The 12,853-nt window shown below is 34.9% G+C and overlaps 1 protein-coding gene across 4 annotated transcripts in view; it reads left to right on the top strand.

Annotated features, from left to right (window-relative positions):
- The window catches only part of Zfhx4 (zinc finger homeobox 4), a 180,422-nt gene that overhangs the window by 139,891 nt on the left and 27,678 nt on the right, over nucleotides 1-12,853 (top strand). For all 4 annotated transcript variants that reach the window (XM_063257476.1, XM_063257478.1, XM_063257479.1 and 1 more), the window contains exon 5: nucleotides 8,442-8,510. In XM_063257476.1, coding sequence (XP_063113546.1) covers nucleotides 8,442-8,510 — 69 coding nt within the window. The remainder of the gene's footprint in view (nucleotides 1-8,441; nucleotides 8,511-12,853) is intronic.

The following is a 12,853-nucleotide window of genomic DNA, read 5'->3' on the forward strand; positions in this document are numbered from 1 at the left end:
ATTATTTGTGTGTGTGTGTGTGTGTGTGTGTGTGTGTGTGTGTGTATGCACGTGCGCATTACTGGGGACTGAATTCAGGACTGTGGCACTAGGCTACATCCCTAGTTCTTTTTAAAAATTATTTATTTATTTCTTATTTATTTATTAAAATAGAGGGCTTACTAAGTTGCTATGTTTCCCAAAGTGGGCTTGAACTTATGATCCTCCTGCCTCAGCCTCTTCCCAGAGTGCTGGGATTATAGCATGTACCACAATGCCCAGTTAAGACACTGGTGGAGTATTAGTATATTTTACATAAATATAATTTTAATGGACATTACCAAATTACTGTAGATTTTCTTTGAATAACATGTCCTGAAAGGTTAAAGCAAGAGAAGAATAATGCATAATACACTACTTCTTCAATATCATATACTTAATATTCATTGACTTTACAAAACTATGCTGAAATCTTTTAATATTTGCTTCTATTTTCATATGTAGAATTCTGAATTGTAGCGGCATAAAGTAGCTTATTTGGTGTCAACTAGAAATTTGTAGCACTGGGATTCAAATCCAAGGATATTGGTTTTATAAACCATGGTTGTTCCCTTAGCACAAAATATATCCATAAGAATTATCAACATCTTCCAAGTGAAATAATTTGAATAATACAGACTTCTAAGAGTGAGGTTACTATAGTCAAAATAGGCAATTTTATATCACTGATGTCTTACTTTTGTCTTTGCTTGCTCAAACTTTTCAAGCAAAATGAATGAATCTAAAATGGCTTAAACAACGATGGCTGTTTCAACAGAGAGGTTCCTTTTCCCCAGTTCTCCACAGCAAGTGAAGAATGGCTTCAAGCATAATGATTGTAGAGCACCATACCCAACTATCTCGTTGACTGTGATTGAAATAAAATCTTGGGGACAATGAAGTCACAGACTATAGAGAACATATTCTGTAAGTTATAAAACCTACTCAACTCTATGGTTAGTAGTTATTTAAAAATAGTACAGACTTCAAGGGAGGCACTTATTACTGCAGGACACTTTGAGAATAAAAAGTGTAAGAAAAGTTATTGAAGCTTCCAAGAGCTAAATAAAATGACTGAGCCATTCCTGAAGCAATGCACCATTCCTGAAGGTGAATTGCTGTTGTAAGGAGACTGCAAAAGAGATAACACTGAAAAGGAAGCACTACCAGAGAGCCACTTGTTTTCTTTTCTATTAAAATATATTTCACAGTGGTATCAGTTAAACCCAGGGCCTCATGAATGTCAGGTGAGTACCCGATCAATATCTATAATTCCTAGCAGAGAAAACATAATTACAGAAAAATTTGGACCTACTATGTGCCCAGTTTTGTTGAACCTTGATGATTACACTAACTAAAATAAAACCACACACAAAAATACAAATACTGCATGATTCTTCTTACAGAAGATGTCTAAGGTAGGCAAGTTCAGGGGACAGCTAGCAGAATAGTGGTTTTCAGGAACCGAGGGAAGGACAAATGAGAGGTATTAATCACAAGGTGTAAAACTTAAGATAAGCAATCTAGGTAAGTTCTAGAGATCAACTGTAGTCAATAATACTGTGTTATAGAAATAAAATTTTAAGAAACTATATCTCAGTTTACATGTTCTGAATACACCCTCACAGACACACACACACAAGCTAACCATGAGATAGGAAGAGTTAAAATAACTGGCAAGTGCTTAACATGAAGAAGGAATCTGGGTTTTGGCCAGAGGTATTTTCTGTGTTGACCAGCACTCCAGCAAAGCCAGCCCAATGAACTGAGGTATGCAATGTTCCAGACTCTATAGAAACTACAATACATTCCATAGAATTTAAATCTGAGTAACCAGACAATTGCTTAAATGATGGGAATACAATATTGTGCTCAAATTATGGTCAGCAAAGTTCAATCTTTTCATTTCAAGACAATCAGAAATGAAACAATCTTATACAGAAAAATGTCTTAAAATTAGTAAAGTAAAAAAAAAAGCATTTCGCGAAGAGCACTCTAAAATATAAAACATTAAGAAGATGTATCAGTCATTTATTGAACCTAATTGATATCAGGAACTTATTAAATTTATTTGAGGCCCCATTACACAGAGGTCACAGATGATTCAAGAAGCAAAAAAAAAAAAAAGAAGAAAAAAAAAAAGGATCATGCATTCTTCGCCTAGGATGCCCCAGGAGATTATTGCTCCCTTACTGCATAAAAATAACTTCTAGGTAAAACCAGACCGGACAGAGTGAAGAGGATTTACTTTCTAGAAAACAAAAAATTACAAGTCCAACCCCATTCAGATAATTAACACTGGAACAGCCAATGTACTTTGGTCTATTACTGCCTAGAAGACATAATTTAAGAGAAAGCACTTACAGATCAACAAAGATGATGTTGCTTGGTGACTCCAAATCATTTGGTAGCTTGCTGAGTTGCTCAGCTTTTTAGAAGAGCAGTAGTTGTGTACAAATAGGAAAAGGATGGAGAAGACCACTTGAAATCACTTTTCATTGTAAACTCGTTTCATCTGAATACTAATTTTACTTTCGTACTGCCTGAGCAATATCAGAGATCTTAATTAAAATGTAAACTACTAAGATACTATAGTAACAGATGTTGATTTGATGTATCCTTTTATATATTAATCTCATTATGATGAAATTGCTTTGAAGGAGTTTGAACTGGTTTTTAATAGAAAAAAAAAAGTTCGGTTTTCAAGCTTTTTGGATCAGAACTCTTGGAGTCTGCGCGGAGGCCTCCTGGTCTGGGGGGACTACAGAATTTGGAATCAGGCAGAATCATCCAAACCCTCCCTTATGCTCCTCTGTGCCTTTGGAAAAAATTACTGTCTGAACTTTGATGTCTCATCTCTTCCAAAAAAAAAGCAGTGATTTTTCTGTTATAGATTACTGTGAGGATTTAGTAGGGAAATGAATGTTACATGCCTAGCACCTACCAGGTTTCCAACAAATGCTAACTTATTTGGAAATCAGTGAGCTCCAACCTATCTTCACTTGTATTCACAGAGCCTTTCAATTTTCCTTTCAATTAACCACGTAGCTCTGGTTGAAGCAGGAATGTCTCCAGAAATGAGGCGAAGTGGGGGTGTGTGTATGACTAGAAGAGTTGTGGAACAAAATTTGCTTTCAACTTGCAGAGTATTTTGAAATTTAGTCTCATTCTTCAGTTTCAAAAATTTCAATTCATTTTATCTTAATAGATTCAGTAAGTTGGTTCAAAATGTTACTGATGATTGCTTTACTGTTTGAGAACATTTGACTTGATGTTACTTTTTAGTGCCAGCATTTTATTTCATACGCTAAACATTTTGCTTAATGCATTAACAAATTAATGGGAAAGGTTGAGATATGGAAGTTTTTTAGCCCAAAATATGTTATTTCTTTATCTGCGAGAATACTTCCCATAGACTGCTAGGTTATGCCTGATAATACCCATAGTATTGAACCCCATATGTAAGATATTTTTTTCTTGGGTGCGCATACCTATGATAGAGTTTAAGTGATAGACTAGCCACAGTAAAAGATTAATAAAAATAACTCACTGTAGAGCTTAGTAAGCTCAGCATTGAAGGTTTTTCTTTTATTAAGTCAAGAACTTTTACCTTTTCACTTAAAAGAACCACTTCATGGGCTTCTCAAACATATTCAAGTTGGCAGGATCACTGATCATGTACCTTGGGGCTGTTATTAAGTAAAAGAAGGGTTTCTTGATCACAAGTGCTGCACCAGCTTGACAGTCAGTCTGCTACCTGAAAAGTAAGGGTAGTGAATACACCATGGATACACTGGACAAAGGGCCAATTATGTACTAGGTGGAAAGGATTGGGATGATTTTATGTTTCATCATACTATTCGGAATGGCACATGATTTTTCAACTTAACAATTACATGTTTCTAGAATTTTCCACTTAACATTGTCAGACTCTCTTTAACTCTGGGAAGTCAGAATTCAGATAATGGAAAACTACTGTCATTATTATTGTAGTTCATAGCTTAGTATTGTACATCTATCCATTATTGTTAAACTTTTAGTTTTTACTGAACTTGTATTGAATGCTTTCCAAATTTTACTGAGAATACTGTGACAAGTACATGCCTGTTATTGTCATGAAGTACATATTAGATTTATTTTCACAACATAGATTAAATGTATGTACATCTTGACTGTTTTAAACAGGTGAATTCTAGATCTTTTCCTGAGATTTGTATGTGATACAATTTTTTGAAAATATTATTCTTAATATGAAGGGGAAGAAGATTTACTAGAATTTTATTGAATGAATGAAAGTTACCAGGTTTTTTTTTTTAAACTGAGATAAATATTGTTCATACAACACAGAGAAAAGTGAAAAGGAGTAATGAGAAGAGGCTTTACCATGGATGTGGTAGTGCAAGTAAAAAGAGAGAAGGTTGAAAGAACTTTTATTTCCATCAGAAAAGGAAATAGGCACCCTAAGCATTTAGATATTAAGTTTTGTCTTTTTAGATATAACTCTGAGTTTAGCTAGAGGAGCAAATGATTAGCAGATTTTGGACCAGATGAAAAAAATGCACTAGAAATAGTTGCAGAATCAGAAGAAAGCTACTTTATGGATTTTAAAAATATTATTTAGTGTACCATTGTGGTTAAGAAAACCATCCCTAGCCAGGTGTCATGATGCACACTTACAATCCCAGTACAAGGGAGGCTAGGGCAGGAGGATCATTTCAAGTTCTAGACCAGCCAAAAAAAAAAAAAAAAAAAAAAAAAAAAAAAAAAAAAAAAAAAAAAAGAAAAAGAAAGCAAATCAAAGCAAAGCATCCCTGAGACCAGGTGGGATGAAATTGTATCTTGATCACTTGCTGGGCATGTTGAAATGCATATAAAGACCGTCAATCAGTACCAGGCACAGAACAGATACTCTGTAAAGTGTTGTTGATGATGATGATTATGATGATCGATACACTATTCCACAGAAAATACTGCTGTTATGCCTACATTGTGTTAATAAAAGTAGAGTAATTTGGACCATTTTCAAATGTGTTATCATCACCAAATCGACAGGATAGAGTAGAATACTGGATAAACTAAGTCAACAGCATTGTTTTTAAATAGGACTAAGCAGGAAAGGTCAGGTGCCAGAAAATACAATTTAGTAATCTAATAAAATCACCAGCTAAGGAGAAGGATCCCACTAACAGCCATGGTTTTGTGATTACAGAACAATTATAAAGTGAAATATTGCAAGATGAGATGTATCATAACTAGGTTTTAAGCTTTCCATTTTAAACAGGCAGAAGAGTATAGATCAATCAGTCTGAGAATTTAAAAGCTCCTTTATTAAAATATTTATATCAATTGTATAAAATCTGTAACAATGTTGAGTCTGTGAAATGAATTCTGAGACACACTGATACACATTCCTTTATAAAATTATGTGCACAAGTAGCTGTCACTGGAGTTTCCAAGTGCCACAGGACCTAATTTGTGAAACTAAATACAGTTTCTGGTTGTGATATTTTTGTACATTTCTTTAAATCGCTATCAAGTTGAATCATTTTAGCACAGCACCAGATTATCTTTTGGTTACATGTTGTACTCCCGAAGAAGTATAAATATTTCTAGGAATGTCAGATCTTTTTCACAGGACCAATGAAATATCAATCCCTCTCTTCCTCTCCCTCTATTTATCTCTCCTCTCCTTGTTTCTCCCTTTTCTTTTCCACTCTTCCTTTTCTCTTCCTCTCCCTTTCTCCTTCCTTTTCCTTCCTTGCTTTGATGCTGCTTCCCTCTCTTCTCCTCTCCCCTTCCTTATTCTCTCCCCTCTCCTCTCTCTCATCTCTTTCCTCTCCCCTCCTTTATCTCCTCTCTCCTCTCCCCCCCTCCCCTCTCCTCTCCTCTCCTCTCCTCTCTTCTCTTCTCCTCTTTCTCTTTTCTCTTCCCTTCTCTCTCTCTCTCTCTCTCTCTCTCTCTCTCTCTCTCTCTCACACACACACACACACACGTCTCACCTTCCAAAAGTCATAGTATTTACAAATGGATATGTGAGTGCTTTAAATTTCCCAGCTTTTACAACATACATTTTTATTCTAGGTTCTAAGCTTTCAATTCGATGACCTAGAACAAGTAAATCTACCACTTGAAGTCTCCTAATTTAAAAATGAGAATTAATAATTGCTTCATGATTTTATTCTGAGGATTTCATGACTGTTTCTGTACAAATAGCTTGTCATACTACTTGGGAATATGCAAATTCAAAAATCTGTCATTGTTTTATTTTTATTTCTATTAATCATCACGGGGCAGCTGTTACTTGCTCAAATTCAGTTAGGTGCCACGGATATTTAAAATAGGAATAGCGAGTTCTACATAATACAGTGATGGTGTGCATGTGTGTGTGTGCACATGCACATGTATGTGTGTGTAAGGATTCTTCAATAAATTGTATTTTTATTTTTGGTAGAAAAATATAAGAAACCATGTTTTTATTTTTATGTATGCACATTAATCTATGTAATTGATCTGCGTTTGGTATCATTGATAGGGCTTTGGGAAGCATTTTTGAATTCTCACTTTGAGCCTAATCTATTTCAGGATATAGAATGTAGATATTGGGAATAATAGTATCTTAGGTGACTGTGATATGCCTTCCTCTGTCTTCACTTGGGACTTGTGAAAATGAAAAAAGCACTCTCAGGTAGCTTACAATTTATTTGAGAAGTATAGTGGAGCACGTAAAATCTTATTACAGTGCATCTTGATGAGAATTGAGACAGAGACAGACAGATAGATGGATAGATAGATGGACATCTAGCGAGCTCTGGGAGCACTTACTTTTTGTTTTGAGAGAAAGCTAGAAGGTCAACAGGAGGAGATGAAAACAGACATTTAAAATCATATGGACAACACTGGTCAAGCCTTAAAATCATGCAAATTTACCAAGAGAAAGAAGGAAATCTTCTTGAGTGACACATAGATGTACATCAGGGCAGTGATCTACTTGGAAGTAACTTCTTGACTTACAAGCAAGGACTGAGGAGGAATTTTTCCTTTCAAGATTAATTTAAAATATGAAAAGCATGAGAGAGAGAGAGAGAGAGAGAGAGAGAGAGAGAGAGACAGAGACAGAGACAGAGACAGAGGGCATGCATGCTTGGGGAGCACTATTATGATTGTGTTGTTTTTAAATAGATTACCACTAAAGGCCAAAGGTTTTGTAAGCAGTGGGAAAAACAATTAGTAAATGCAGTAATAGTGCCTTGTTATGCAGTTCTATTTTCAGGGTTAATTGTTTGTTTAATTAAATCCTTTATAATCAACCAGAGGTGCTATTGTCTGGAAATATTAGGCAGACATGATTTTCTTTGGTTGTGTAAGAAACGTGTGACATTTGTCACATCTTGATAACATCTACAATTTCCTGACTTTGAAATCTATCTCATATTGTGCTTTTGTTTGTATTAAGCATTTTTTCTAAGAATTATTGAACTATTTATATACTTCTACCTTTATACATAAAGGATCTGAGGCATAAAGAGGTCAAAATCCTCTTGGAAATATAATAGAGCTGTGACTTGTACTCAAGATTCTATATTCTTAAAGGATTCTTCTTAGGACACTGGTTAAGTATTAGAGTAGAAAGACAAGGAATTTGAGGGGAGAAGGCATGTTTTAGAAGCTATTGAAATCATCAGGAATGAGAAGGTGATGGAAGGAATAGAGAGAGATGTGACAAGAAAACACAGGCAGAGGGGAATGAGGATTCGCTATGGAGAAATAATGAACTCTTGAAAGATACTTCCGGGATTCTTTTTTAAATTTTTGCTTTTTTTTTTTTTAAATAAAATAGACTTTATACAACAGAGGAAAAAACAATATGAATGCAATTTGGTGAACATGATCTATGTTTGGGGGTTGAATTTAGAACTATTTTGGCTTTGGTGTTCAAATAAAAGAGCAAAACAAAAATATGGAGTTGTTGCTGACTTGGACTTATTCTTCAGGTTTTGCCTCAACTGTCTGACGTTTCCTTTGTTCTTTCACAATGGCTATTAAATAATGATCTCTTTTTCTCTTCTTTTGGGTTTCTTATAAGTAAAAGGAAGTTCACAGTCTATGTAGTACGTCATTGCCATTAAACACATAACCCATTAATGTACCCTTAGTCAACTAGCTAAAACATAAAACTCAGAATGTGTCTTTTTCAGTTCCATATTTTATCTTTATTGTTGTATTTATCACATGCTGCTGACCATTGAGAATTAAATTTGGACTCTGCCAACCACTGCTCACCAGAGTGCATGGTTTGACACAGACTCACTTGAGCTTTACCTGGTACCTACCTCTTCTGAAAGCTGGGGTTTTTGTCATATTTGCTATGATATAAGAGCTGAATATGAAATGATAAATACTTTTCATTCCAATGATCTCTGCAGAAACTGCCACTTTGGGGACCAGGACCTGTGAGGATGATCTTACAGAGCAGCAATTGAGAGCAACCTCAGGTAATTATTCCTATTATTTTCAAAATCTTGCCTCATCCTAGATGAGTTGCATTTGTTACTAATCATTTATGTGATAAATATTCTCTTGAACAGGTCTACTTAGATGTGGTCAGATCTCTTGTACAAAATAATGAAAAGCCAATCAATGTCCAATGTTTGGAAGCATTTGTAAGGTGCCTTTGACTTTTAGAGCACCTTATAGCAACAGCAAGCTTGAGAGAAAGGTAGATTTCATGTGTCCCACCTACCCCTGTACATACTTAACCTCCATCATTATCCCCATCCTACCTGTGATTGTTGTATATATGACTGATGAATATCCATTGACATACCACATAGTTCACACCAGGGATGACTTTTGGTGATGTACATATTGGAGGTTTGGACCTACATCCATCGTTTTATGTAGAATAGTTTCACTACTTTTAAACATAATGCACCCAACCAATTCATTCTCCAACCCACACTTGTGAAAAACACTGCCTCTTTTCTGTCTCCATATTTTGGGCTTTTCTAGAATGTTGTATATTGGAGTTATAGAGTTTATAGCCTTTTCAGATTGACTTTTTTCACCTAGTAATATGCATTTAATTTTTTCATGTGTTGAAAGCTCACTTCTTTTTAGCATTGAATAATATTCTATTGTCTGGATCTATGAGCTTATCCATTCTCTACTTATAAGGGCATAGTACTTGCATCTTAGTTTTGGCAGTTGTAAATAAAGCTCCTGTAAACCTCTGAATACAGGTTTCTATGTGTACAATAATTTTCATTTCTTTTGTGTAAATATCAAGGAGCAAAACTGCTAGATAATATGGTAAGATAGGTCCAATTTTATAAGAAACCATCAAACTATTCCAAAGTACCAGCGATGATCCTGTCACTCTCATCCTCACCAGCATTTTATGTCAATATTCTGGATTTTGGCCATTTTAATAGGTGTGCAGAGGTATTTTGTTGCTTTTATTTGCAATTCACTGATGACCTGTGATAGGGGGAATGCCTTTTCTGTAATTATTCACTATCTGCAAATCATCTTTGATAAGATATCCCTTAAAGTGTTTGAACTATTTTCAAATTGAGATATTATTTATAATTGAGTTTTAACATTTTGTACATAAGATATGTTGTTTGTAAATATTTTTTTCAAGCAATGGCTTGCCTTATTCTCTTAACAGTGTCATTCATAAAGAAAAAAATTAATTTTAATGAAGTTGAGCTTATCAATTCTCTTATGGGTTTTATGTTTGTGGTGTTATCTAAAAAGTTGTTGTAAACTCCAGGTCATTCCCTATCTAGTTGTCTAAAAGTTTTATGTTTTTCATTTAGATCTACTATTTGCTTTGATATAATTCTTCTGAAGTATGTAACGTTTATCTCTCAACTCTTCTGTATTTTTTGCATGTAGATTTTTTAGCTCCATAAAAAAATAAGTAACTTCAGCTTGACAATTTCTTACAGCTACATTAATACACTATGAAATTTTACCAAAATCATTCATTTTATATAACATGTATTACTAATATGAGATTATTTTCAGTTAATTAATGGATTCATTGGACTTGGTATATTCATGTGAACACATTCACTAGTCTCTCTGTGTACATATGTATAAGCATATACTAAAAATGGCAGTTACAGCTTCTTAGGTTCATGATATTCAGATAATTTAAAAAGAAACTTATCTATGTATTTTCATTATATAATATGATATCAGTGAGAAGTACATTTACTGGGAGTAGCAACGTACTATATAGAAGAAATGCTAACAAAAAGTCTTTTGCATCCATGGTGGGAAAATGAAATACTTAAAAAAAAGATCTTGCAAATGAAGAAAAGATTTTGCTCAGAAGTGTTCGTTTAAAAAGGAAAGGTGTATACTTATTGATATTTTCTAAATTTTGTGTGCTATTTTCTCTACAAAATTACAGATCGTAAGATCTGGGAATGTAGCTTAGCAGCACAGTACCTGTCTAGCAAGTGTGAGGTGGAGAGTTTCATTCCTGGTACTAAAAACAAACAAAACAACAAAAAAAAATCTTCCTTAAAAATTAAAAAGCATATTTAAGATAAACTAGAATTAATTTGTCCTACCCCATCTTAAACCAATAAGTTGTTAATGACTTTGGCTTAAGATAGCAAAAAGGCAAGAGTTATAACAATAATATTGAGTTTAAAATGCTCCATTGCCTACCAATACACTTTGTTGTTTTTTAAAAAAGACATTGAAATTTAAATCTTTACCTCAGTTTCTCTGAGATGCGTAGATTTAGATATTGTGGATAGTATCATCTAGATGTTCTGCATGAAAGATAAATGACAAGCTATACCATTCTTTCTGCAACAGTCTCTCTTTTCTGATTTATTCCAGTTTTTTGATGAGATCAGGCCACCATGTAATAAAACTAGGACTCATCAGTTTTACTCAAATATTAGTCTCTGTGTGCCAAAGACTATTGCCCAGTGTTCGTGAATAAGACAATAGCAGCACCTTTCGTTAGATGATATATCTACACACCGACACAGGGAATTTTCAGATTGCAGGAAATGTGGTAAAGGTGGTGAAAGAGGTAATAGGCCAGAGCAGTATTTCTTGAAGCATGTTCCACTCAAGAATGTCTAAGAATACAAAGGCTGAGCCCCACTCTGAGCTGAGCAAATCAGAAACACTGGTGATGGGTTCCAGTAGTCTGTGATTATCTAAGACCTGCAGGTGATGGTGATTCCAGTAGAATAACCCCTTACTTGTGTGACAGGTGATGTGCTACTTTAGAATTGATCAAATAAGTCTTCTGTGAAAGTGACAGGTGAGTTGAGTCCTGAAGTATTAGAAGGGGCTAATTATGCAAGGAATTTGAGTAGAGAGTTGGTCACATTCCAGGAAGAGAAAGGAGCCTGGCATGGGGGGAGTGGGTGAGGAGGACAACGGCACAAAATGTGTTCAGAAAAGCAAGCAAGGGCCTCATCAGTGCAGCCATGGTAAGGACTTCATGTTACTCTAGGTGAAATGGTCAGCTGTGCCAGAGTTCAAGCAAAAGAATGGCTTGCTTTTTAGGCTTGCAGGATAAATTACTAGTATGTCTTAACTAGTTATGAGACCATTTTAATAGCACAGATAAGAGGCTAAAGATATTGACCAGGAAAAGTTAAAGAGGTGGATGGATTCAGAAGAAGACATGTTAGACTTGGTTGATGGCAGAAAGCATGTAAGAGGAAAAGTGTAAGAACTGCTTCTAGCACATGGTGCCACAGTTCACTGAGATGGGAGAAAAATGGAGAGAGACATGTTAAGCAGAGATCCAAAGTTCTGGTTTGAGTTCATCAAATTTGGCATGCCATTTAGACACCCTTATAGAAATATGTGATTTAAAACCACAGGTCTGGGATCATTCACCGAGAAAATGTAGATAGAGAAGAGGGCTTAAGACCAAGGCTGGAGGGCTTCAGTATTTACTTAGTGGAGTCCTCAGCAAAGGGAAATGAAGAGGAACTTTCAGAGAGGAACAGCAAAACAAAATCATTCGGAGAAAATGAAATCCAAAAGAGGTATGTTTTCAAAGTAAAAGAGAGCAGTGACCTCTGTTGAGAAATGGAACTTAGGATGCAGAGAAGCGACCTGTAGGATCTCACAGCATGGAGGTCATTGGTGACTTCGAGAAGAATAATTGGTGTAAAAAGAAGCCAGGTTTTATTTATTTATTTATTTATTTATTTTGAGATGACTTAGTAATGAATGAGACTTAATAATAGAGAGAAAATACAAAACCAAATAAACCCAAACCACATAACCAAAATAAAACCAAATACTGCTTCTAAATTTTATTGAAGGGGACTAGGGGAGTGGAGGAAAGAGGGGACTCTCCTTCCCCTGGGTTGCTTGTTCAATTTATTCAGTGTTGCATGCCGTTTGTCTTGCCTTCCTACCATATTCCAGATACTTCTGGCACAAAGATAAATAAAATAATTACTATTTATAGAAAATGTTTACTGATAAGGCAAATAGGTAATGCAAAGATAATTTCCACATATGAAGGTAAATAGTGAGACTGTTAGGCATCAGGGCACAAGAAGAAAAATAGAACTTTCTAGACAAGTAATCAAAATCCAGAGAAGACTTCTGGGGTAAAGGACACAGTATATAATAGCAACACAAGTGACCCAAGTATCATTTTTACTAAATACTGATTTTTATGCTAGGCTCTATGTTGATTGGTTTTCATAGACAAACCTAGGTGGTACATATTATTAACTCCATTTTTCCAGATATTGAGACATTTTCCAGGTTGAGCATGAAGGATGAAGTGGAGGTTATGCACTGAAGAAAACTTGGCCTAGATAATAAA

This window comes from Cavia porcellus, unplaced genomic scaffold, assembly GCF_034190915.1.
Source record: "Cavia porcellus strain 051 isolate PalLab524CR breed Dunkin Hartley unplaced genomic scaffold, mCavPor4.1 scaffold_10, whole genome shotgun sequence".
Classification (NCBI taxonomy): domain Eukaryota; kingdom Metazoa; phylum Chordata; class Mammalia; order Rodentia; family Caviidae; genus Cavia; species Cavia porcellus.